The sequence below is a fragment of the Danio rerio genome, chromosome 8 (assembly GCF_052040795.2).
Source record: "Danio rerio strain M-AB ecotype USA chromosome 8, GRCz13ab, whole genome shotgun sequence".
NCBI lineage: Eukaryota > Metazoa > Chordata > Actinopteri > Cypriniformes > Danionidae > Danio > Danio rerio.
The window spans coordinates 18,475,001-18,502,411 of NC_141028.1; the positions used below are offsets into that span (position 1 = coordinate 18,475,001).

Consider the following 27,411-nt stretch of genomic DNA (forward strand, 5'->3'; position numbering starts at 1 on the left):
TAGTAAAGTGTTACAATTATTGTCACCTGACACCACCACGATGTAGCATTTATGTGCGAGATACACTTTTAATCTAGTTTTGAACAAACACAATTACTTTTTAATCGTCTAATTACTTTTCTAATCGTCTCAACTTACATCAATCTTGTAAGAATACTTTAACTAAAGTTAAAATTAGTTGAAACCTGATTAACAAAACGTTTGTTCATGATAATTTGTGATATAATTTTTCATTGCACAATGCCGATCAAATAGAACACCACATTAGTAATATTTCAAAAAGTCTGCTAAACATTTAATTTGATTGATTTACATTTTAAATCATAAAAAATCATTGTGAAAATTGGTTTTCAATTTAATGACTGGAAAAAAATATTATTCCTTTATATTTTCCGCTGAAGTTATAATTTACATTTAGAAAACAACAACATCAAGACTGAAAATCTAAAATAAATGATTAGAAATATATAGTCTTAGGGAATGTTTAGTTTGAGCATAACTTATTTGGTTAATTTTTTTACAAATAAATATTTATTCAGGACACTTGGGTTGGGTATCTTACTCTTTTTGTAGTTTTATTATTGGGACAACAACTGTCATACCAGAGCTTTTCTTTCTCAATGTCAAAGAACATCCTTCAGAAGACAAAAAGTACAAAATATATCTTTAAAAAAAAAAGGTCACAATCTATTTTGCTTATCTGACCGAAGCAGCAGTGCAATCTTCACAATGGCTAGAGCAATGAGTTGGAGAGGAGACATGTTACTACAACCATTGAGGAACCTTCCTCCAACACCCTTGGAATCTTACAAGCTTTGGGTTTCTCATCACCCCACAGATTCCCTGATTGCCACATTTGCTAAACTCATTAAAAGGACAAACAAATAAGATTTGAAGAGACTCAGAGGAACTGTTGTTGATGCGGATTGGCTTTAACCAAGCATTCAGATTAGTAGGATGTGGAAATTCTTCAGTTTAATGCTTACTGCAAAGCATGTAAGTGCACATTTTGATTTTTGTTGACTAGAGCTTGTGAGATCCTCTGTGTTTTCAGGAAACCATGACAAAGATTTGTTTAAACCTGATTACAAATAGACAGAGCAAGTATGAGGTAATGAATGAATGAAAACTCTCTCTCTCGCTTTCTCTAAGACAAACACACAAACAAAACTGTGTCAAGCCAAAATGCTGCAGAGGAGATCTAAACCGCTTTCCTATATTCTGTAACAGCTGTGAAATGGAGACAAAATAGTGGCAAAAGTACCTCAAAACTGCTCAACAATATTAACAAAAAGTAAATGTTGTGTCTGAGGTAATCTGAGAATTGTAGCTACCAGCTGATGATGGTTATGATTCAAGTTTTGTGTCACACAGAATTGCTTAGCAAGCAGGATATCTGAAATCATTTGTAAACAAGAGCGCTGAATTCCTACGATATTACGTACAGGCGTGGGTCTGTTGTGTCACATTAGCTCCCTTTTACTCTCCCTGACTGAAACTCTTAGAGACCTGACAAAATAAGAATGAAAATTATCACAAAGTTAATCGATAAATAGTTTTGTAGTAGTGAGAAGGGACAAAAAAAAAACAGCAGAAGAATCCATCACACAACCAAAAAGTAAAGGAATGTCCAGCATAAGTCCAGTTCTTTTTCCTGCACCCCATCAGTCATGAGGCGTTCTTCATTAGTTCCCGTTGAAATCTACAACTCGTCTTTGAGTTTAGAGTCTGTTTCCTCCTCCTCGTCCTCCTCTTCTTCTTCTTCTTCCTCCTCTTCATCTTCCTCTTCCTTCTCTTCTTCCTCTTCCTCCTTTGCCTCCTCCTTTCTTGACTTTTCCTCTTCATCATGTTTCTTTCTGTCTTCCTCTTCTTGGCTTTCCTTCATTTTCTTTTCAGCATCCTTAAACAACAATAGATGAATTACTACAATTAAACGGACAAATATTTATTGGGGCTAATAATAATAATAATAACAACAACAACAACAATAATAATAATAACAATAATAGGAAAAATGTGTACTTTTGTGGCTCCCCAAGTCTCAGTGCCGACCTCTTCTGCCAACTTGGGGTCGTTGGTAATTAGGAAGTTGTCGAAAATTGTGCCAGACTTCACCTAATGGAATTAAAACACAAGAGTCAATAATGACTTATTAAATATCAGAAAAATTTTGTCATGTTTTGGATGTAAAGGAAAAAAACTGCTAACGTACCTGCCACAAGTCCAGTCCGATCACTCCGATGCTGTCGTATTTATAGATCTCGCTGTCAGCAGTGTATTCTGGGTTATCAATCTCAGGGTGCACCCATTTCCCCTTGTAAGCAGGATTGTCGATCTGGCGGGGTTTCCACTCACCCTTCAAGAGATTCACAATTCAATTTAGGAAATCAAACAGCAAAAAACCCAGTATTCACACAGATGAAAATAGGGCTGCACGATATTGGAAAAAAATGGACAAAGCGATATTTTATTTTTTTGCGATACACATTGCAATATTGAGCATAATTTCACCAGTTGACTTGAATGGCTCTATTTGTAAAGAATTTGTCCTTTTAGATTAATTGAGATAATTTTGTAGGCCAGTACATCTGCGTAAAATATAATAAACCAATCATCAGCATTGCTAAAAACAGTAGTAAAAAATAAAAGTAAACAGTCTAGGAGGTATTCAGGCACATGAATTGAATGATCAAATTTTAAATAAACCTCTATACAGTTCATTAATCTTTCTACAAGTTACAAACATAATGAATTGTTATACTTGAATGCTTACACACTCACAGACCTTAAAAATATATGCAAATGTAAATTTGTAGAGTTCCAATAAATCACGTTTATTTCCAACTGTGGCTCCTGGTCAGGTATAATCTGGACTCCACATTTCAGATCATGCGATGTGTCTATTGCAAATGCTCACATTGCGATATTGATGCTAAAATTATATATTGTGCAGCCCTAGACAAAAACAGAAATTGTACAATATAATGAATTTGATGTGGAATGATGATTAACTAGATTGATTTTCTAAATATAATAAATTTTCATAATATTGATTTCATTGAGCATGAATCATTTTAAAACCCCTTTCTCTAATCAAGAATCCTCCTATCATTTGATTTACACAAACCCCACCTCTTTTTTCTAAAATCAAACTGAAGCTCACATTCACATGTGCCTCCGATAAAACAATCAACAATGGATTAACAGAATCAAGATGCCACCTTATATTTTACTTCAATGTATTTACTCAAACAGTAAACTAAAGATCTGTCGCTACTTTTGTTATATCAAAAAGAAACTGTAGACAAAAAAGGCTCTATAAAGTTTGTTCTACTTTTCTTCAAAATTACTTTTAAAATCGATGTGAAATTAAAATTCAGTTTATTTTGCTAGCGCACATTGTTATTCTTTAGGAGAACAATTAATCTGTGCAAGTTAATTCACTGTTGACTGTTGATGACAGAGGGCGTGTCTGAAGTTGGGGCTGACACGATCATCATAGCAGCGTCAGCCAATGAAATAAGCTGGCAATCAACTGTCTGAGCTAGGGAATTTGTATAAAGCAATTTGATTGGAAGACGCTTCCATTGGTGCTTGAAAAGTTGAGAAAGTCTCAACTTCTGCAGCAAACAACACGGATCCACAATTCAGTTCAGCAATGTTTGACGACACCCGTTCGAAGTGAATGGCAAGCCCTGAACCCCTGTTTGAATTTATTTGCCATTTTGGTATGATATGATATGGCATTTTCAATGAAAGTCAGAGCATTTGCTTCTGCACTTGCATGTTGATGTTAGTTTGACAACCACATCATTCCCAAGCACACCCATGATGATGAACAAAAGGCAAGCCCCGCCTCCAGCTCAATGTTCTGTTTCAGTTGAAAGTACTTCAACACACTAGTGATGGGAAGTTCGGATAATTTTACTGACTCGGATCTTTGTGTCTCATTCATCAAGATGAACGAATCTTTTTGAGAGTCATTTCGTTCATTTGGTTCAATTTGCCAAAATATTATTAAAATGTTACGAATTGCTTTCAAACACATCTACAACCAGCCCAAAAGGTTGATTGCATGACAAATAAGTCATAAATACAATATAAGAATGAGAAAATAATAATTCAATGTTTACCTGCTATTTTGTTTATGAAGGCATTTGTCTCTTTGCTAAGCTCACCTCTTCATGTCTTCAAATGTCAGGGGTTCATTCACGTTACACTAACAGTCACATATAATCTTAATCAATGCACAGTCTAAGCCGATAGGAGCCATAATCGTTCGTTCATCACATGACAGAATGACTCAAACCCGAGGACTCGAGAGATGAATGGGTCAATTCTTTTTCCGGCTCTAAACGCGCATGAGTGGCCCGTGATGAACGAGTGACTCAGACCCGATAGAGGACTCGAGAGATGAACGGATTAAAACTTTTTCCGGCTCTATTCACATATGATTGGCTCGTGATGAACGAGTGTTAGACCCGATAGAGGACTCGAGAGGTGAGCGGATCAATTCTTTTTCCGGCTCTAATCACATATGATTGGCTCGTGATGAACGAGTGATAGACCTGATAGAGGACTCGAGAGGTGAGCGGATCAATTCTTTTTCCGGCTCTAATCACATATGATTGGCTCGTGATGAACGAGTGATAGACCTGATAGAGGACTCGAGAGGTGAGCGGACCAATTCTTTTTCCGGCTCTAAACGCATATGATTGGCTTCTGCCAATGTGATGAAGACTTAAATTAACGATACTACCTGCCCAAACGTGCGCACGCGCGGATGAACGAATCACTTCCTGAGAGGACTCGTAGCTCCCAAGTTATATTGAAGAGTCGTTCAAAATGAACAAATCATTCATGAACGACCCATCACTACAACACACTGAAATAAAAGCCTCAGCAACTTAAGACTGGAATTTGGTTTCTAGTTTTCATCCTTAATATTTTTCTATTGTCAATTTTAACAATATCATGTGACTTCAAATTTTCTAATGTTTTCAGACCACACCACGAGCATCATGCACACACTTCAGTATCTGTGTAATAAACCAAAACTTGGCATTCATTTGCACAGACAAGCAGAAAATATAGATCTCAAATAGTATCTGGTGGTTTAATATCAATACTATTTATAATATTGATATAATGTGATTTGATTACATGTACAGAATTACTTTTGACTTATTCATTAAAACAATTACCAAATTCTACAACAATTATACAACAAATTCAGATTTTAGATCTAGATTTAGATCTTAGCTCTTATGTCCAGTATTGTGTTTGTATTTATGATTCATTTAAGTAGCACCATTGTCCAGTGAGACACAACATTTCGTTTCTCTTTATGTCCACACATGTATCGGAATAACAATTAAGCTCGACTTGACCAAGCGTAAACACAGATACACAGACACTAGAGCATTTGAAATCCGACCAGTTGATAAACGTAGCTTTCAAAAACTCCAATGTGTCTTAAGTATCTGTTTTTGCGCTTTTGTAAAAAGCGGTGAAACAATGACCTTCTGAGCCAATCACAGTCTTGTTAAGCAATGAACCCAATGGTCAATCAGATGCGTTTAAGAACGAGCTCAATAGTGCTCAAATGTCAGCAGTAAATAAACCTGACCAACTGGTACTGAAGTCCCTAAAAAGAGCCACAATAAACGAAATAAGAGTACCTTGTAATCAGGATTGGTGACCATTGGTGGTTCCCACTCTCCGTCCATCTCTTCATCCCAGTCATCAGGCTTCTTGGCATCAGGATCAGGAATGTTCTCAGGTTTGTCCCATTCCTACAAAAACACACATAGACTGTATTAAAAATACATGAAGAAATACATTTCATACAATATTTCAGAACAGCTCTTGGAAATGCAGTGTATGCAACAATAAAGTTGATGACCTGTGTGTGTTTAGCCCAAATATTGGCTAATTTAAGCAGTTAATCTGTTACGTGATAAACAAAAGCGAGGGCATGTTTGTTTTATGGACACTGTCCTTTACCTCTGGTTTCTGGTCTTCAGGGTCATCAATCTTCTCCCTCTCGTCCCAGTCTTCAGGCTTTTTGGCTTCGGGATCTTTGATCTTTTTGGAAGGCAGGAAGTCCCAGTCTTCTTCCAAAGATCCAGATTCGACCTTCTTATTATCAATCTTGACTTCATATGTGTTGTCAGGATTGACAATTAATGTGTACAGATGGCTGTATTCATCATCCTAGATGATAAAAAAACATGGTAGATTAGACTGCAGGACTAGTGCTAATGTGGATTATGCAACAGAAAAATAGAATTACCTTGCATCTAATATCTTTGTTGATCAAATGATTTTTGCCTTTGTAATTGAAGATAACATGTACTTTCTTAGTACCAGGGCCACAGATGTCAGGACCTGAAAGAGATAAGATGGCATTATGGGTGCCCAAATAAATTGATGCATGTTTCAGATGTAAGATGTCTATAGACGGATTAAGTACTGACCAAACATGATGTTATATGTGGAGTCTCCATGCATGTCTTCCTGATTGAGGTCTGATGGGAAAAGTTTGATGTAGCCTCCGCCACAGTCAATGTTCTGCTCGTGTTTTACACTAAACTGGATCACGAGAGGCTGATCCTTGTTGTTGAAATCACCAAAGCGAGCGGACATCGCATAGAAATGAGCATCCTGACTGGTCTGAAGACCTGCAACATTACAAGAAGATATTAGAGCATCAGCAAATATTATTTAAATTTTTTAGCTATAAAGCCTACATAAACCAGAAGCTGTTTTTTTTTTTGCATTGAGGGACAGTTTATAGAAAAATTGAATGTTAAATGAGGAAAAAACGTGAGCGTGGCTTGTCTTGTATAGTGCAAGCTGATTGTCTGATAAAAACGGAATGAAATGCACACTTTTACAACATCCACTTCGTCCTCACCATTTTTGTTTGCTGTCAAAACTGACAGTTGGAGGGGCATGGTTTAGTATGTTAGCCATACGCAATACCGCAAACAGACCTAATCTGAAAACTTTGCTGAAAACAAGCAGATTTTCAGATTTCAATAAAAGATTATTAGGACAAACAATTTTTTGTTCTTAATGACATGCACAGATGAATTTTTCACCACAAAACTAGCACCGTGAGCTGACAAAATCAACATGGTTAGTTTTGATTACATGTGTACTTTAAAATCTTCATAGCAATCATCTGACAAGCAGGGCTGCAACTAACAATTATTTTAATAAACAAATCATCTATTAACTATTTAATTAATTGGATTAAAAAACCCAAACTATTTATTTTAGGGCTGATATTATTTTATAAAATAATATACACTCCATTACCTGCAAACAAATTATTGTACATTCAGCCTAATGTTGTCCTTCATACAATGTGCAATTTTGAGGCAATGAAAAGTTATTTAGATTATGCATTTATCAATAAATTTAATGTATGTGCTACATAACCTGCATCATTTATTAAAGAGACCCTATTATGGGCTTTTGAAAATGTCTTTCCATGCAGTGTGTGACATAGCTCTAAGTGAGGTGAAATGTCCTGCAAAGGCTTAAATTTGAAAGTGCACCGTATTTAAAACTATTGATTCATCTATGAAAGAGTTGACTCATAGTAGTTTAAATGAATCACCATGGTAAGTCTGGTAAGCCGTGCCGGCTTGAAGTACCAAACTCAAGCCCCGCCTGTAAGCTGCACATGCAGACCTGGAAAAATTTAAACCCCCGGCCGCGCCAACAAACACTTTAGTAAATCCCAGTTGAATCACGTCGCAAAGACAGAAGTGTGAGGGAAAGCTAGTGTTATTTTCCCTACCCAAACATGTGAAGAGGTCGTGAAGAGTTAAAGTTGGTTGTAGTTTATTTTTGCAAAAATACCTCAGCATTATAGCCCAGCCTTGAGCTGTGTTTCTGTCATTTTTCTGATCGCTTCTGGAATCTACATACTTACAACGGGGGATTCGTCAGCCATTTGTTAAGGAAAGGATCAGAAAAGACTGATGTATAGGACTTTGTCAGCTTGACAGGAACTTTACAGTACACAGTTCATGGATCAGTTTCTTCCTCCATTTCACATGTGTAAGTAAGTGTGATTAAAATGGTTGCCTCTTTGTTTTCTTTAACTTGCAAATTATGTATTTAATTTTGTTTTGTTACTTGTAACTGCTCCACGCAGCTTGTACTGTATCTGGTTAACTCTTTATTATATACCCATATCGTGTCTAAAACCACGTTAAAAAAAAAAAAAACGCGATGCGTGCTGCTTTGTTTGCGAATTAAAACGCGTATGTAAGCTCGCGATCCACTGCCGTTTGTCGCTGCTATGGCCACCGTCGGCTGTTTCTACACACGTGTGGCGAGATCAGGTTTCTAAATAGGTCAGCTTTTGCCACTGTGTGGATTAATACTGAATGTGTGTCACTGTTATTACTTAATGGTTAAGAAAAGAGCAATATTGCTGCTATTTTGCTTTAATGCAACATTGCTGTAATGCACTCCTGCATTGGGCCCACACAAACACTCTGCACTCCGACTACCTCAAAATTGTTAATAAGCCGTGGTGGGCATTTCTCTCTGTCAACCAATCACAACAGACTGGGTTAGCGGACCAATCAGCGCAAATTAGTATCACGTTAAGGAGGGGTTCGGGACCAATAAATTGCTGAACAAATCATATGGGAGTCGTTGGGCTAATTAGGTAAAAATTAATGCATATTATAAAACAATGAAAGAGTTTTTTGACCTTGCATGCATATCAGTTTGTTGCTGGAAACCCTAAAACCAAAATATGATCTTTTATAATGAATTATTGGGGCTCTTTAATGTTTAAATCGACTGCTTAGAAGTTAAAAGAGGCACACTTAAAATGGCCATAATGAACAACAAATGTGCATACAAGATGTAAACTGTTACAAAGAGGTATTATAAAAAAATTCCAATGCAAAATTTACAATGTAGAGAGCATCTGACATTACAAAAAAAAAATTTAAAAAATAAATAAATAAACTTAAATGGAATTTACATTTAGGAGTAATACTTAGGAGTAGGACTGTATGATATTGGAATTATTTTACATTGAAATATTTTTTTTCCTCTGTGACATATATTGCGATATAATTTCACCTGATGACTTAAGCTCTATCTGCAAAGTCATTACTTTAGATTAATTGGGATTATTTTGTAGGGGAATGAAAGGTAAAAAGATTCTTATGTAATTTATTATATGCATATAATAATCAAACTAAAGTGATAAATGAACACAATGCAGAAAATTTTTAAGTAAAACAAACCATGCTTCATTGTTTTCTGAAGCGAGTAATGGTTTTCAGATACAGAAATTGAACAATCAAATGCAAAATAACACTGCATAGACTTCATCATATAAATAATTAAAATTTTATTAAACTTCTTTATGCACTACTTAAATGCTTTAAACTCTCTTAAAAAGCGTACATAGTCCCAGGCTTTAAAACACATGCAGAAAAGAAACTTTGACTCTGTTATGGTTCAACTCTGCAGTGTCTCCACAAATATGCTGTGTTTTGACCTGTGGTTTCTGGTCATTCATAATCCCCACTCAGCATTGCATATGTTGCGATGTGATTATTGCTGACAAACACATTGTTATATCAATGGTTAATATATCGTGCAGCCTTATTTACAGTGGGAGTACACTATCATCAGCCCTATTTAAACCCCCAAAACACTCCTATTTGGGATTAATGCATTCTTCCAATAAGTGATGAATCATGATTTAAAGTACACATGCTTCATTATAGACAAAACAAACTTAACAGTGTAAACTAATTCTACTAGATGTAGTCTGTGCTAGGGCTAGTGGACTCTACAGCACACGTGGCTCTGTAATGTTTTGAAACGTAGTAAATATCAGATGGTGAAACATGCCTGCGGGTCACTAGAGCAGGGGGCGTTACGTCACATACAGTAGCCCCTCCATCCGCTTATTATTTAGTGCGTAAAACAATGCAAAACAGAGGAAACCACACATTCAAGATAACAGGCTTCAGTGATCCGATGACTTTGATAAAAAGAGCGACACTCACCCTTATCTTTCTCAGCATCGCCATAAAATTTGCCTGCAGAAAGCACAAACTTCCCATAGTCGGTCTTATGCTTGGATTCCACCCATCGGCTCCTCCAGCTGTCTGAAATGACACGGATATGAAGTTAAAAGCTATTAGCATGCGTGTATGCATAATTATGGGCAATTTTTGATTCAATCAAGGACGTTTGCTGTATTGACGGTCATGCACATGCTGCATTGACTATTTTGACTAAATAATTTAAACGAAAAAAGAAGAAAAAATGCTAAATATTATAGTCATTATTAATATTATTATTATTATGAACATTATTTAATGGATGCAACATAATTATTGGCAGGCCATTAGAAAAGGTATACCATCAGGTGACCACACAAAAATGAAGTCTGTTGACTACAGCACATAGACATTATTCAGAAAGCATGATGATTATAATCTTACCTCCGTCTTCAAATTGCTCTCGGAAATAAACATTGGACTCTGCGGTTATTAAAGCGACGGACACGGCCATAAACAGTAGGGATAACGCAGTCATCTTTGCACTAAAATATACCCCCTTTCAGGAACGTACAATAGTAAAGTATTGAGAAAATATGTTTTGATAAGAAGTATGAGACTTGCAAGAATGATGCGGTCTGTTTGGATCTTCACATGCCTGCAGAAATCACCGTTCACTGCTGTCTTTCGCACAGTCTCGCCTCTAGGCTGGGAACAGATGGCTGGCTCTGATTGGACAGCACCAGGAGACGACAGCGTCACGCCACTCAGCCAATCAGATCGTTTGCGGAGTCCCGTGAAACTTCCGTCTTGGCCAATGCCAGCTGACCACGCGTTTGGCAGGCACTAGTGATGGAAAGACTCATTTCCGCGAATCGGTTCAATGAACAGGTTCAAAAAGCGAATTCTGCTGTTATGTACATCTTGTACGTTGATTGTATTGCCTCTAACTAAAATCCTCCTGTTTTACTATGCTAAATATGTGCTACTTACGGGCTGCTATTCTGCTTTTTTTTCGATTTCTTGTTAGCTACCTTTTCTTGCTTGTTTATTTTTTTGTTTGCAGTTTGTTTAAGTATGTATGTTTGTGAAATTCTCATACAATTACGTTGTTAATATTTATTCATTCATACATGCTGTCTGTTCTTCATTCATTCATTCACTTTTCTTCGGCTTGGACCCTTTACTTATCAGGGGTCTACACAGCAGAATGAACCGCCAACTTATCAAGCATTTGTTTTATGCAGCAGGTGCCTTTCCAGTCACAACCCAGTACTGGGAAACACTCATACACACTCTCACATTCACATATACACTATATGGCCAATTTATCTTATTCAATTTACCTCACCAATAGTTGGGGAAAACTGAGCACCCAAAGGAAACCCATGCGAAAATAGAAACAACAACTAACCCAGATGGAGCTCGAACCAGCAACCTTTTTGCCGTGAGACGACAGAATGTTACATTTTGAGCTATTGGTTCGTTGTGTAAACTGTTCACTCGTTTTAGCAAGTTATGTAAATGAATCATTAATTTTCTTCAGCTTTTCAGCTTTTCAGTCCCTTTATTAATCCGGGGTTGCCACAGCGGAATGAACCGTCAACTTATCCAGCATGTTTTACGCAGTAGCCGCCCTTTCAGTCACAACCCAGCATTGGGAAATACTCATACATTTTCATATTCACACTCTCACATTCACACACATAGGCCTACACTACGGCCAATTTAAGTTATTCAATTCACTCCACCTAAGGTGGAAGAAACCTGAGCACCCAGAAGACAATCAATATGAAAACAAAAATGGTAACTAACCCAGCCGGTGCTCAAACCACCGACCTTCTTGCTGAGGCGACAGTGCTAACATTATATTTTGAGCTCTTTATTCAATGTGTAAACTGTTTACTCCTTTTAGCAAGATGCTTTTACCTGCAACCCATCATTGGGAAACTCTCATTCGCACACACTACAGACAATTTAGCTTACCCAATTCACCTATAACACTTGTTTTTGGAGAATATGACAATTCAATTTAAATATAAGAATCTATCATCATGAATATGGATTAATATGTTAACGATATGGTGTCTTAAACAATTATTGTAAATACAAGAGTTCCACAAGGAAGCATTTTATCACCCTTACTTCTTTCTCTTTACACAAATGAACTTAAGATCCAGGATTTAGGTTTTAAGTTATTTAAATACGCAGATGATGTGGCACTTGTTGGCCGGTTGACTTAATAATTATAATATTTATCAAAAAATATTGACTGATAATTAGCAGAAATAAACTAGTTCTTACTCAAGGGTTGAAACCTCTGGTCCTTGAGGAGCATAAAATGGAGACAGGTGAAAGTTTTGATTATTTAGAAACATTTATTGATAGTGGATTGACATTTGCTGCAAATGTTGAGTGATTTGTTAAAAAAAAGCAATGAGGTTATCTCTTTAGGAGGTTACAAAAATTTGGAGTGAGTCAAGATATTCTGTATATGGTATACAAGAATTTGGTTGAAAGTGTTGTGAGTTTTAACATAATTGTATGGACTGTTGCCAGTTAAGCAAAAGCTGTGTCGAGTAGTAAATCCCAAATTACCAGTGCAACTGTAGGTAAAGCACAAAGACAACTAGATACAACTTATTTAATCAGAAATAAACAGAAATGCACGTGTCATTGAAGATTGTTCCCATTCTTTACATATGAAATTTCAGCTCTTGCCATTAAAAAGATGTTTTAGGCAACCTAAAGTAAAAAAAAATTGTGTATCAAATGTCCTTTGTGCCGACTGCCATTAGAATGTTACTGGGTTTTAAGTACGAATAGGGTTTTCATTGAGTATTTAATGTGATGACATTGAAAGTATTTGTGTTGCCTGTTTTATATGTGTGTAATGTGAACGCTGATGTGGTTGTGAGGTGAAACCAAAGATAAATTTTAATAAGTGGACAATAAAGTAATATATGCTAGTTTCCCATTGAAGGGTTGCGGCTGGAAGGGCATCCGCTGCATAAAACATTTGCTGGATAAGTTGGCGGTTCATTCCGCTGTGGCAACCCCAGGTTAATAAAGGGACTAAGCCGAAAATAAAATAAATTAATGAATATATGCTAGTTTAAGCCGATTAGTTTACATGTATCTACTGATCAAAATAACAGGCTCGTAATTTACTGTCAAGAGCAAGATTACACAGGTGATTTATTCCACTGTAATTTATTAAACTGAGCAAGATGTTAAACTCAATATAGAACAAGTATTGAAAGTTTGGCATATTTAACATTTCTTTCATTCTTTGAAGACAAATAACAGGATCATTTGAGCATTTCCCCCTGGTGTCTGTGTTCGTAATTGAAAATAGTAATGTAGAATTTTAGCTTGTCAGCCAAAAATAACAGATAAAACTGTAGGCCAAACCCTTAGCTGAAATGCTGTAGACAAGCAGCTAAATGTCCAACATCATTTAGTGTTACTTGTCTGAAATTATAAAACCTTTAAAAAAAGTATATATATTTGGCTGGTGACATAAAAATAAAGATCAAACACTGACCTTTAGTTGTTCAAGCACATCTTAAACTGTTAAAAGTAACACTGTGGTGTTAAAAACAAATAAAAAAAATAGTTTTACTTATAAGAAATGACTAAAGATGTTTGACAATGAAGGTTAATGTGATAAATCCTCTAACTAAAGAAAAATGTGTTCATATGATAATGTGCATTACATTACGCATCATATTTAATGTATAACGATTCCTTCAGTCTTACATTTGTCAGGCTTACCACTCTCAGTTTTTCTACCAGCATATACATTTTCAAATCAGAATGTGTTCAAAATACAAACATCAATGAAAAACACAAAGCAACATTTAACCTGTTGTGTGCCAGTATTTAAAAAAAAGCAACAATACACACAAAGTATACATATATCAAACAAGATTTTTATGAAATGTGGTCATTAATGCAGACGATGACTACTGACAAATGCCAAAATGAACCAAAAGTTTTTAAACAGCAACTTCAAAGAATATTATAGGTGAACATAAAATGCAGAGACACGCAATAACTTAAAATGGTCTTTCAGTTGTGAAAAAAAATGCATTCGCAACAATATACTAACATGGAAAGCCTAGCAGATCCAGTCGATTTCTATGTTCTTCTAGATAGGTCTCAAACTGGATTCCTGGAGGGCCGCAGCTCTGCACAGTATTGCTCCAACCCTAATAAAACACTGCTGATCCAACAAATCAAGGTGTTCAAGACTATTGTAAACACCTTGATAATTTGGATCAGCTGTCTACATTGAAATAGGCAGACATCTTAATATTATACATAACCAAGTCTGTGCTGGGAGGAGGGAGAACAGAAATTGTACGGATGGAAGTATTATAACTCGGATGAGAATAGGACACACTGGACTCAACCATACTTTACATAAAAAAGGGAAACACCCAACTAGAAAATGTATACACTGTTACCAACAAGAAACAATAGAACGTATTAACCTACTGCAGTAAATATAATAAAGAACGATATGATCTCATTCAATCAATGAATAAGAACAAACATCATGATTTCACATTGTCAGTTCTATTAGGGAAAACGTTTAGTAAGGTTTTTAATGATATAAGTAAATTTGTTGAAGAAACCCAGTTAGAGAAAAAATATAGACAATATAATCTAAAGCAGTGGTTCTCAACTGGTTTGGCCATGGGACCCACATTTTTACATGGTCATCAACCGCGACCCAAATGTTTAGGAACTATAATATAATTTTAGAAATTATAATTCATTTGTATTTACTTGTTAACATACACAACAAGTGACAGATAAATCATAAGAAAATCACCAATACTTACAAATAAACAATATTTTACTGCTGTCATTTAGCAAAATGTATCAAATTATAGAAATAATCGCGACCCATCAATTGAGAAACACTGATTTAAAGAATATACTATCACATTTTGTTTTTTTTCTTGTCCTCCCTCTTTCCCTCTATTTTACAATTCAGTCATTATTCAACCAGTTCCATACTCCAGTTGGTGGCAGTAATGTAGCTTCAAGTTTGGTTGCCAACCGCAAATAAAATCCAAAGAAGGATCAGCGGTGTTTTATTAGGGTTGGAGCAAACTGCAGAGCTGCAACCCTCCAGGAATCTAGTTTGAGACCTAGGCTGCGTCCGAAACTGCCTACTACTCACTAGGTACTGCATTTAAATTTAAACGTACTACTCGGGCATTAGAAAAGTACGTTCTACACAGTATGAATGGAATTTGGACGTACTACATCCGCCATTTTGTCATGGTCACGTGACCTACCTGCGTCAGTTGCGTCACTTCACTCCTATTCATGAATTCACTCACGGAGCATCATGGGATAGAGTAGTGTGCATGGGATGTGCACTTTTGAATCTCGCCAGAAGTAGTAATCATCCGGGTACTTATGAATTGGGACATACTTCTCGGCTCGCATACTGATTTTAGCGTACTGTACAGTATGGAAGTATGCGGTTTCGGACGCAGCCCTATGTTCTAGAACATGGTCAAATGCAGTTCCTGGAGGGCCAGAGCTCTGCAAAGTTTAGCTTTAACCCTAATTAAACTAATTGAGTCCTTCAGGCTTGTTTGAAACCTACAAGTAAGTGTGTTGAACTGGAACTAAACTGTGCAGAGCTGCGGCTCTCTAGGAATCCAGTTTGAGACCTATGATCTAGAACATCCGGTTTAACTCAGAAATAGATATCATGTATGGTTGCAAAAATCAATTCCATCAACTTTAAAAGTAAAACACAAATATAATGTTGTGTCAATGGCTGCTAGGGCTCCACTTCAAGTACATCACTGTAAATGCACAATTTTTAAAGAGGTTTTGCTGCTTAAGTACACTCAATGCATGTAAACTGTAGTGTAGATAAAAAGTTCCTAAAAATATAATTACAGAAGAGTTTGCGAAGAACAAGCCCCTCTGTTTCTGTCAAGAGTGTACGGTACAGAGTCGAAACTCCACTTTTTTGTTTTGCTTGCATTGTCAATGTTGTAGGATGTGCATTTCAGTCATCAGCAGTCATTTCTGCTGCATTCAAGTGTGTTGTTGTGTGTTTCTTTAATGCCATTACGGTAGAAAGAAGTTGATTCTTTGGGGGATGGATTTGCAGCCTTGTGCAGAGAAGAGTTTCTCCTCTTTAGGCACATACAGCATGGCTTTGGCCACTTCGTCCAGCGTTCCCTCATCCGGCTGAAGGCCACGAGCTGCATACGCGTCGTGGGCACACAGCTTCACGTGACGGTACTCCAGCGGCAAGAACGGTACAAAGAAGTCAATCAGATGGCCTGACATCAGCTCGCTCTGTGCAAAACCTCCTGCAAAGGTGAACAGATGCTTAGTGAGGAATATCACGGATTAAAACAGACATACTGTGCAAAAATCCACTATACCAGCTTTGTTGGCCTGAGACTTTTGCATAATTTATAATCAATCAGTTCCTTTATTAAAAACAAACAGAAAATATAGGAAATATGTAGAAAAAACAACAACAACAAAAAAAAAAAAGTCTGTGTTATTTTGTGATTTTCCTTGGCACCCAGAACAACTTAAACTGTATTGTTCTAATTGTCCTTACATGTTCTGAAATAATGTTTTAATATCAGGCTTCATGTAGCTCTTTCTAGAGTTCTTCTTTAGGTTTAAAGTGTCATATCTTTCTTTTTCTGTCCAGGTGATCTCATACTGTCTCTATAATATTCAGGTCTGGACCCTGTGGAGGACATTTCATCAGCTGTTTTCTTTCTCCAAATTGGATTTCACCGCAACAAGCAAATCATTATCATGCAAAAAAATTGAAAACTATTACCACTGAAGTCTTTTGGCATGGCATAATGGACTAAAACCTATCTGTACTTTTCAACATTCACAATTCCATAAATTCAGACACTATTGCTAACAACACTGGTAGAAATGCAACTCAAACCAGGACAAACAGCCTCTCTCCAACATTGCCTTTCACATGTCTTAAACAATTAAACCAAAATAATTCAACCTCTAACCAAAATCCTATCCAAACAAAACAAACATCAACTGAAAGATAGTTTATTCACCTTGTATGAATCTCAATTTAAAAAGAAAATTGACAAAAATTTACGCTTATGACTGGTTTTGTGGTCAATTATATATCCATTATATTATCAGTAAAGCAACAGATTTAAGGTTGGCCTAAAACCTTTGCACAGTACTGTATAAAGCTGTAAAAACAGAGAAGATACACAGCAACTTTGAGTGTGATTAAGTATAAGATTAAGTAATAGCCACTAAAAGAACTGTGAAAAAATGAACTACGATCTTATGCAATGGATAATGATGTACATTTATGCAGTTAGTTTTTCCCAAAAAATAAAGCAAAATAGGATGATCAGATGCCTGACACAAAGTGGGCTGATTTTAATAAGACTGAAAGGCTTTATTCTAAGTAAACAACCACCTAGATGCACATTTTTACACGGCTACCACAAAACTACACCAGACACAAAAGATGATCTGAGCTGTAATAATGTATCAACTATTAAATAAAAGTAAAGTTGACTTATACAAATGCTGAATGGAGCATACACTAACCTACTAATTATTAAACAGTCAAGAAAAGAGGCGTGACATATAAGCATATACTGTAAATATGCATTTGAATTAATGGTCAAGTAGCTTGAAGTACTTAGATGAGCCGTGTTATTACTTTCAATGGTTGTTATCTAGGAATAACCCTAGGTAGTCAAAATTGAGCAATCAGAATTAAGCATTCCTTTTAAAGCGCGTGTTTCTAAATTCTATGCTTTATTAGTTTACTCTGATTCCTCAGTTTATGGTTTCTTGAAACCACTTTGGAAATGGGACCTAGGAGGAGTTCTGTTTAATCATGAAGACTGGTTCAAGATCTTTGATGGTACTTTTCCAAAATGCACCTCAAATTCCATACATGAACAAAATTGTAAGTTTTTACACAGAATTTATTTTACACCTGTTTGTCTGCATAAAATGTCTCCAGCTTGTTCCAACCTCTGTTTTTAAGTGCAAAACTTGTAAGGGCACATTTTTTTCATGTATTTTGGTCCAATGTTCACATCCAACCATTTTGGAGAGGGGTTCATTCTGCAATCCAGGAGACAAGTGGGAAAACGTTTGATTTTTTCCCCTTTCATTTTGTTAAATGACATTCCTGAAGACTTTTTTTTGACTCAGAGATCATACCTCCGTTTACAACTCTTACATTTATAGCTAAGAAATGTATATTACTAAAATGGTCTACTTCCCAAATTCCAACTATTTCCATGTGGATTTCTCAGTTGTCAGTTTTTCTTCCTTTGGAAAAATTAACCTCTGACCTCAACCACAAACAGTACAAATTCAGGAGACTTTGGGAATGTCTCCAATCCTTTCTACATAAACTCTGAAATGTTTATTTGAGTGAATTCTGGCTTCCTTTGGTTTGTCTTGATTATTCTATTATTATTATTTTAATTTTTTAAACATACATTTGTCAATTTTTATTTAATTTGCAGCGTTCAGGGGTGGTTTGTTTGTTTGTTTGTCTGATTATATTTGTTTGTACTATTTAAAAATGATTAGTAAATCATTAGTAAAATTAATAAAAAAGAAAAGAAAAGAATGAAGCATTCTTTAGTGAGCCATGTAAAAAGGACATTTAGCATGTAACATGTAAAAGTTGTGTTATGACGTGTTTGACTGTGCACCTTCTGCCTCCATGGCTTCAGCACGCAGAAGATGTTCCAGGTCCTCCATGCCAATATCTTCCCTGTTCTGTCCTGAGTGCCAGAAATCTAGCGCCACCTCATTGATGGCACCACCACCGATATTGCTGAAACATGACATTAAAAAAAAGCATACGTTGGCTACGAATTCTTGACTTGAATTCAACGAATCCGTCTTTCCTATGAGACGTTAAACCAAGGTCCTGACTTTCTGCAGTCATTAAAAATCCCATGTCACTTCTCGTAAAGAGTAGAGGTGTAACCCCAGTGTCCTGGCCAAATTCTCTCCATCGGCCCTTAACCATCATGGCCTCCCAATCATTACCATCCACCGAATTGGCTGCATCACTGTCTCTCCACCTATAGCTGGTGTGTGGTGAGCGCACTAGCGCCATTGTCCTGTGGCTGCCGTCGTCACATCATCCAAGTGGACACTTGAGGAGACCCCCCTCACATGATTGTGAAGCGCTTTGGGTGTATGGCCATACACAATATTTATGCGCTATATAAATACACATTACATTCATCATTTATAATGCTCTAACTCAAGAGCTATAGATTTTAAAAGTCTCTTCTAGTCATTAATGGTGCACTTATTTAATGAAAAGCAGAATAAAACTGTAAGATGTTCTAATCTTTATAGAACACTTCATATACATATGTATTTAGTAGGTAATTCAAGCATTACAATGATCTAAATAGGACCGTAAACGTTTAAATTTAAAGTGATGTTAAATTAAATGTGTAAATATTAAATTAATAATTGAACGGTTATGTTATGGATGTGTTTAATACATACAAACATCGCAGACAAGAAATTCCATTTTTGAGTCAGCTTTAAATACAATTGATCATAACAATTTTACATAGACATAAAGCTGTTTTGATGCTTAACTTTTTTTAAGTGTAAGTAAAATACCAAAATACTTGTGGAATAATTTTTTACTGTCATTCAGCATTACATAAAAATTCAAGTGAAATGGAAACAGCATTTATTCTGACTGGTACTATTTTATACAGTTGAAGTCAGAATTATTAGCCCTCCTTTAAATTTTATTTTCTTTTTTGAATATTTCCTAAATTATGTTTAACAGAGCAAAGAAACTTTCACAGTATGTCTGATAATATTTTTTCTTCTGGAGAAAGTCTTAACAGTTTTATTTCTGCTAGAATAAAAGCAGTTATTATTTTTAATTACCATTTTAAGGACAAAATTATTAGCTCCTTTAGGCAGTTTTTTTCCAATAGTCTACAGAATAAACCATCATTATACAATAACTTACCTAATTACCATAACTTGTCTAGGTAACCTTATTAACTCAGTTAAGCCTTTAAATGTCACTTTAAGTTATGTAGAAGTGTCTTGAAGAATATCTAGTCAAATATTATTTACTGTCATCATGGCAAAGATAAAATAAATCCGTTATTAGAAATGAGTTATTAAAACTATTATGTTTAGAAATGGGTCTTCTCTCCGTAAAACAGAATAATTACGATATATATCTGACTTCAATATAGTATATATATAGTATATATATTTATTGTATATATATTTATACAAAATATTTAAGTGATCTAAACAAATGATTACATTCTAAATTAATTAAACACTGACAAATTAATGAATTTTTGCTCATAAAAATATATATATTACACAGGATACACGTTATTATATTCTTGTTTTAATGCTTAAAATCCCTTTTCATCTTTGCATCATATATATATCTACAGTTCATACCCCTTGCAGAAACAAAAAAAATAGTTAATAAGGTTACACTGTACAACCACCACTAAAAAAACTAACAAAAAAAAAAAAAACATACCAACCTTAAGAACAGAAATATGGCTCTCCTATAGCTGACCCCATCCACATTATCGTAGTGGTCCATGTAGGGCTTTATGGCGTCGATGAGTCCCGGATGAAGTTTTTCGGCCTCGTCGAAGATAAAGAGAGTCTGTGGGCAGCGTAGAACCATGTCTCGTATGGCTTCTCTCAGCTGGCCCTGTTCACAAATACAAACACTAACGGTGACGTTCAGAATTCAGCAACACATTCACAACAGATTTCTCAGAGAAACATCTCTCTTTGCACTTAATACGTTCTGTGAGGTGATATACAATAACCAGGTTTCCATTCTAACCTAAAGAGAGTCTTAAGCAACAAAAATATAAGTCCAAGGCACTTAAAAGGCAAGTGAAAAAGGTAAAAAGCCTTTATTAATGTAATGTAAAGTATTATTTAATGGCATGTCAGCAGCCAGGGCTATTTTCATGGCAAGAACATTTCAATAATAAATATACAATTAAAAACACTAACAAATGAATTAAATAAGATTTTTAGCGTTAATACGTGATAAGAATTATAACATTTTCCCTAGTGTCACTTTGTTAAAAATGTCCTTAAGAGAGTTCATTTCATAAAAAATTCTTCTGGAATCATTAAAATCAGGGTATTGAGTGCAGTCTTCATGTTTAAGTGAAAAGGCATGGGTTAATCTTGTATGTCCAATACGACATCTGGTGAAAATCACTTGAACAAATCTAGTCTTGAGATTTCAGGTTGGATTTCATACAATTTATTATTTTCCAATGCATCCCACTTCTCTTGCCACTTATTTAAAATGTAAACGTTGATAAAAGGTCTCATCTATGAAGGAGGAATTGAACATTTGTGCACCACTTGCTTTAAAGAGTCCTTAGCAGCTGCATCTGCTCGCTCATTTCCTGAAAGCCCAACATGTCCTGGAACCCAGCAAGAAATGATATGATAAAACTGGTTTTGTAGATGGTGAACTTAAAAAAGTCATTATTATCACGGCTATTATTTAAATAAAACAGGTTTTTAAAAACAATATCCATGTTAATAAAGGCTTTATATTTTTGAGTGCCTTGGGCTTATGATTTTGTTGTATGTCTTTACGAATCCCTTATCCAAAGAGCATCATGACATTAATTACCCCTGAAGCACTTTTTGTTTGATTTTAGATTTATAACTAAAGAGAATCTCTTCAAAGTCAGCAAAGAAAGAAAGAAAAAATCCCAAATACGAATTAGGAGCATTTCCATCAAGTTGTTAGAGCAGCCGACTGTAGTACTGGTAACCAAGTAACCAAGAGCAGTAAACAATGCAAGCATAATGGAGGCAGCTGATTAGTCATGTGGGTAAAATACGTTTTTTTAGCAAACGATCTTTCGTCTCCCATTATTTACATTAATCATACTTTTGTAAAAAAAAAAAAAAAGGGAGCGTAAATATTTTTGCAAATTAAGCAATTAAAAAGAGCCATTTTTGTTTCCTATGCAATACTTCAAAATGCACATTAAATGGATAGTTCATCCCAAACTGAAGATTGTCTCTTTTTACTGAAAATTTTGTAACTATTTCAAACGCCACCACGCGCTCACTGCGTGTCAGAATTGCCTTCTGAGGTGCAGGTCATTTATTAACTGAAGAAAAGATTCACGCAGCTTTTCTTACCACAGTAAATTCTGTTTTTACTGTTGATATTTGGCACCAGTTAATCAGGAAGTTACGATTTTGTTCGCTTTGACTCATTGGATGGAAACGCTGGTTTATTCGCACGTCTTTTATTCAATATTCCAGTTTTGCGCATGAAGTTAGATTGCATTTTTGCTACTGTAGACGTCAATGGTTACCGGTTTTTAACATTCTTCAAAATATTATAATAAATATTAATAAGTAAATTTTCAGTTTTGTGTGAACTATCCCTTTAACACTGGGTGATGCAAATGCAGCTAATGAGATATTCATGCAAATCTGATTTATTGGTTTTACATGAGATCAATCAAAGCTGGAACCAGAGAAACAAAATAATTTAAGATCACTGTGCAAAAAATGAGTACACCCTAATTTAAGAGATAGTTCACCCAAAACGAAAACTTCTGTCTTTACTCACCCTTCACTTGCTCCAAAATGTTTTGACTTTCTTCTGTTGCATTTAACAGAATAAAGAAACTCATAAAGGTTTAAACCACTTGAGGGTGAGTAAATGTTCATTTTTGGATGAACTCCCCTTTAAATATTTTGGAGAGAATATTCAAAAATCATTGGTACACAAATAATTAAGTTAACTGAATTTGTGTTAGGCTGCGATTATTCTTTGCATTACCCCATTTAAATGTATGTATTTTTCCATTATCTTAAAGTTAGGTGACACCACTCTTACGTTATTGAATATAAATGTGTAATTAAACCATTTTGTAAAAATGCAGCAATGTCACCTTAGAATTATAAGGTTCTATCTGCGTTCTGAAGGATTTTGAGATATTGAGCTTTAAAGTTTTTGCATTCCATATAGATAACAGTATGTGTGAAACATTTGTTTTTAAATAAAATGTCTTCAAATATAAACAACTTATTAAAAAAAACACCCCATAATGTAAATAAGTTGTCATTTAATAAGAATATGTCAATAACTCAATTTTGACGAAAATGTCAGATAGAACCTCGTAATTCTAAAGTGACAATATATTGTCCTTATTCACTGAGAAATGGATACATCTCCATAGAATGTGCACAGACGGTTGTACTCCTTTATCGTGGGCACTATATGTGCAGATTTCAAAATTTCGAGCAGGAAACAATCAGTTGTACTATGTTCGCTGAATCAGGTGTTGAACTATCTAGTTATATCAAGGTTGAATTGCATAATGTTCCCCAGAAACCCAAATAATGATTGTATTGGACCTCTGCCTAAGCGGACTGCACTGCATTGCAGTTGTTTTTTTAATCTAAATATATCCAAATGCTTGAATAACGACATAACTAGCAAAACATTACATTTGTGGTTAAGAATATAATGAAATTAAAGACTACAAATGTGTCTGTAAACGGTGGATTAAATCAACAGTGGACTATTGAATGAGAGCGGTTGACCTGTGATGTGGATGTCAAGCGATGAAACTTTGCTCACCTTGTACACGTCCACCAACCTCGCGTGAGGGAAGTGGAATGGGGCAATGAACAAACGCACACATTCGCTCTTTATACCGTCCCGGTACAGGTTGTCCGCTACTATCCGGGCCACAAAGTTCTTGCCTGTCCCAGACCAGCCGTGAAAGGACAGAGTCAGAGGTTTGTTGGACTCAGGGTTTTTGATGAAGCCTTGAATCGCTTTCAGAACCACAGACTGGGCCAGATGCTGCCCGTGGAGCTTCAGCTGGAGATCTCGCTCCAAACCTGAACATAAAACAATGCACTATTGTAAAATATCACAATTAAAAAAACTTAACCCTTGTGTGCTGTTGGGGATGTTTTCATCCACTCTGGGGTGATTTTGCGTCTTAACATGGTCATAATGTTTTCTGTTTCAGCTAGCAGAATGAGTTTTGGTGAAAAATCTTAAATTTTGACACATAATTTGGAGAAATGCTTAGAATAAAAAAAAAAACCTCAATACACTAATTTTTTTTTCTTCTAGTTATTTTGCACAAATCTGTTAATCAACCTCAGTCCTGATAAAAACTACCTAATTTCTTAGGAAATTACTGGATTTTAACTCCGTAATTGCCAAATTTATAAATAACGCTACTGATTTGGTGAAACACAAACTCAAAATGATGTATTTTCAATATGAAAAGTATTTGTGAACTGGATTATTTTTTCACCTTTCATCACAGTCTTGGACATGTGAAACAACGTTGCCTTTTTTTGATTGATTTCAATTTTTTTTCCTCCCTAGTTTTCTATTGGTGGCTGTTTTTGCCCCATTTACTTCCATTATACCCACATTTGTTTTGATTACAAAACCATGACACCATACAATCATGCATTTTTGATTGTTTGCGGTTTTCCCCTATTGGGAAGAGGTAAAATTTGTCATTTGTACAGTTGATCATCAGTTGGCACAATTGACCCTTTAAAAAAAAAAGAAAAAAAAAAGACAAAAAATCCAGTCAACATTTACTTTTTATATTGTAAATATGTCGTTTTGTGTGTTTATTATCACCAAATCAGTGACATCATTTGTGAACGTAGCAATTAAATGGTTAAAATCCTGTAATTTTAAAAAACATTAAGTAGTTTTGATCAGAACTGAGGTTGATTAACAGATTTAATCAACTACCTACTACCTATAAATGTTGATTAACATTTATAGGTAGTAAATTTGAACAGTGCACAAAAGTTAACACGTAATTCTAAATTACTTTGCTATATACACACTTACTTTTATTTAAAGAATATATAGAGAAATTAATAAATATTATATGAAATTGTGATGTATGTATAATATATATGTATAATATATATATATATATATATATATATATATATATATATATATATATATATATATATATATATATATATATATATATATATATTTCTGACACTGTAAACAAGATAATGCAGAGAGTGCTTGGTGCATAAACGGTTATAATAATTAATCACAAATAGAATATATTTCAGTGTATTTCATTAAGGGATCTAAATAAAGATTTATTTATAAAAATCATTGTATATTAAAAGATATAAAACATTCTATGGATTAGGGTTGTTGTTATACAATTAATTCATGTCAGGATACTATACCAGCTGAAGTATCATGACACCAAGTAGCATTGAAATACTGTAATTCATAACTCAAATAACATAACTCAAAGAAAAATGTCAGAAATACTGTATTTTATTTGTTATAACAGGCCTACTTGAATTGAATTAATAATTCCCTTATTTTTGAAAACATTATTTGCACGTCTCTTCACATAAAATGTATTTGTACCAAAAAAAAAAAAATAAATAAAATTAAAATAAAGATACAAATTACTTCAAATGAAAATTGTTACGAAAAGAGCATTTTTAACAAACTTAGGCTATATGAAGTGGTGAAAAAAATTTCAATGTTTTCTGTTGCTATTTTGGGTTTTTCATCTAATGTCTTTTTTTCTTTCAGTCTTATCATGTTGTTGCAAATAAATCATATTGACAGGAGCAGAAATGAACGGATTCAGATTCGAACTGAAGCTTCAGAAAATATGCAACAGGCTACTACTTTTGCAACCTTAGAAGGCACCATAGACTATTAAAATAAAATGGACTATTGTTGCACAAACGTGTGAGCATTTAGTGACTTTTCCACATGAAACATTATGTATTGTAGGCAGAACATTATTGACGATACTATCGTTTACAAACTACAGTGACACCTGCCAGTATTTTGGAGCCATAGTATCATGATACTTCCACAGTATCGTGCAACCCTACTATAGATTTAGTAATAGAATAATGATCACTTTTATGATATATATATATATATATATATATATATTTTTTTTTTTTAAGTATGTTAGAATAAGTTTTTGGTTTCTTTTTTACATAAATATATATTTTACACTGTGATTTTAAAACAATATTTTACAAAAGTTATTCAAAACGATATATATTTTAATTGCATTTTGCATGTTTTATATTAAACTCATTTTGACAGGCACCAAATGGAGATCAAATGTTTTTCATATGATATATATATATATATATATATATATATATATATATATATATATATATATATATATATATATATATATAATTTCAGCACATGTTCAGATTTTTTTAAATATCTCCTCTTTCCACAACTCTAAAATGATTATACTGATTTAAAAGCAAGCATGCATAAATGTTGATGGCTTTACCTGTGATGTTATTTGTGATCCTGCAGTCTCCTGAATCGCAGCACTGACCCACGCTGCAGTACCAGGCTGTCAGTATGCCAGTATAGTACTGGGGAAACCCTGACCAAATGTCCCCAGTAGGCACTGAGAGCAGAATGTGTGTTACATAACTCGGCATTAAATTACATTACGATTACAAATACAGAAAACATTTCAAATGAGGATAATAAACATAAGTGAAGCCAATTGAACTTGAAGCCAATTGAAAAATATTACAACAAAGACCATCCATTTATAATTAATGTATTGCTATGATCATACACAGAATCATAATACAGTTTTATGCTAATCGTTGGCTGAAATTTACAACAAAATGAACACAAGAGTCTGGTTTTCTACACAATATTGGTTTATATCATTAAAAATTACCTTTTATCTTTATGAAATCACCATCTGTCAGTATCCATCTTACTTATATTTACCTTGTTGAGTCGCGTCATCCTGATGTGGTTGACAGTCTCCTTCCCAAATATTGCAATAGAGGTAATTGAAATAATAGGTAGAAACATTGGAGATGCTTTCGAATTGGAAAAAATCCGCATTAGCCGAAACAGCCAGGAGTGATGACACGATTACCAAGGAAAACATCGGTGCCGACAGAAATATATAGCTAGTAAAAAATGTAACATTGAGCTATAGGATTTAACTGCAGCGTCCATTCAGACACATCCGAGTCTCACCGATGACAGGCCGCAACTGAAACGCGACGTCACAGTCTTCATTGTAATAGTAGAACCTGAGTGGTTATTGTAAAGGGTTAAATGGGCGGGCATTGGGTCAGTAAAATGGATTTTATTTTATTTTTTTTTAAAAACAAGTTCTCCTTGATTTTTAACGGATAGCAAGCCATTCTTCAATAATAGCGGTAAAACGTATATTAAAATACGTTTTTTTAGAACGTGAACGCC

At 34.8% G+C, this 27,411-nt stretch overlaps 2 protein-coding genes across 9 annotated transcripts in view; both read right to left on the reverse strand.

The window, feature by feature from the left end:
* calr (calreticulin) overlaps window positions 1-10,737 on the reverse strand; it is an 11,234-nt gene extending 497 nt beyond the window's left edge. The window contains 9 exon segments of the mRNA NM_199713.3: window positions 1-1,900; window positions 2,023-2,115; window positions 2,213-2,356; window positions 5,682-5,795; window positions 6,007-6,216; window positions 6,296-6,390; window positions 6,480-6,683; window positions 10,062-10,163; window positions 10,503-10,737. The exon segment at window positions 1-1,900 is cut by the window's left edge and continues 497 nt beyond it. Of these exon segments, the coding sequence (NP_956007.3) occupies window positions 1,703-1,900; window positions 2,023-2,115; window positions 2,213-2,356; window positions 5,682-5,795; window positions 6,007-6,216; window positions 6,296-6,390; window positions 6,480-6,683; window positions 10,062-10,163; window positions 10,503-10,596 (1,254 nt within the window). The 5' untranslated portion in view covers window positions 10,597-10,737 and the 3' untranslated portion in view covers window positions 1-1,702.
* A 2,518-nt stretch (window positions 10,738-13,255) lies between these two features.
* On the reverse strand, window positions 13,256-27,201 carry tor3a (torsin family 3, member A). Of its 8 annotated transcripts, none has more exons than XR_015497320.1 (7): window positions 26,926-27,201; window positions 26,465-26,587; window positions 23,746-24,011; window positions 20,639-20,814; window positions 18,794-18,918; window positions 15,830-16,414; window positions 13,256-14,272 (listed from the first exon to the last, which is right to left on the reverse strand). XR_015497320.1 is itself a non-coding variant. In NM_001128266.1 (6 exons), exons 1-6 carry the CDS (start codon window positions 27,089-27,091, stop codon window positions 16,167-16,169), a joined length of 1,104 nt encoding a protein of 367 aa, NP_001121738.1. In that variant the 5' UTR covers window positions 27,092-27,198; the 3' UTR covers window positions 15,350-16,166. The 8 variants fall into 8 exon arrangements, 1 of the variants encoding a protein (NP_001121738.1); XR_015497322.1 differs by having other exon boundaries at window positions 13,256-14,227; window positions 15,784-16,414; XR_015497321.1 differs by having other exon boundaries at window positions 13,256-14,235; window positions 15,784-16,414.
* Between the last annotated feature and the right edge of the window lie 210 nt (window positions 27,202-27,411).

Coding starts and splice junctions, on each gene's coding strand:
- tor3a (NM_001128266.1), bottom strand. CDS start 27,091: ATGTTTTCCTTGGTAATCGTGTCATCACTCCTGGCTGTTTCGGCTAAT. Junction 24,012..26,464: donor GATCACAAATAACATCACAG/GTAAAGCCATCA, acceptor TTTTATGTTCAG/GTTTGGAGCGAGATCTCCAG. Junction 20,815..23,745: donor GGTTGGTGGACGTGTACAAG/GTGAGCAAAGTT, acceptor ATTTGTGAACAG/GGCCAGCTGAGAGAAGCCAT.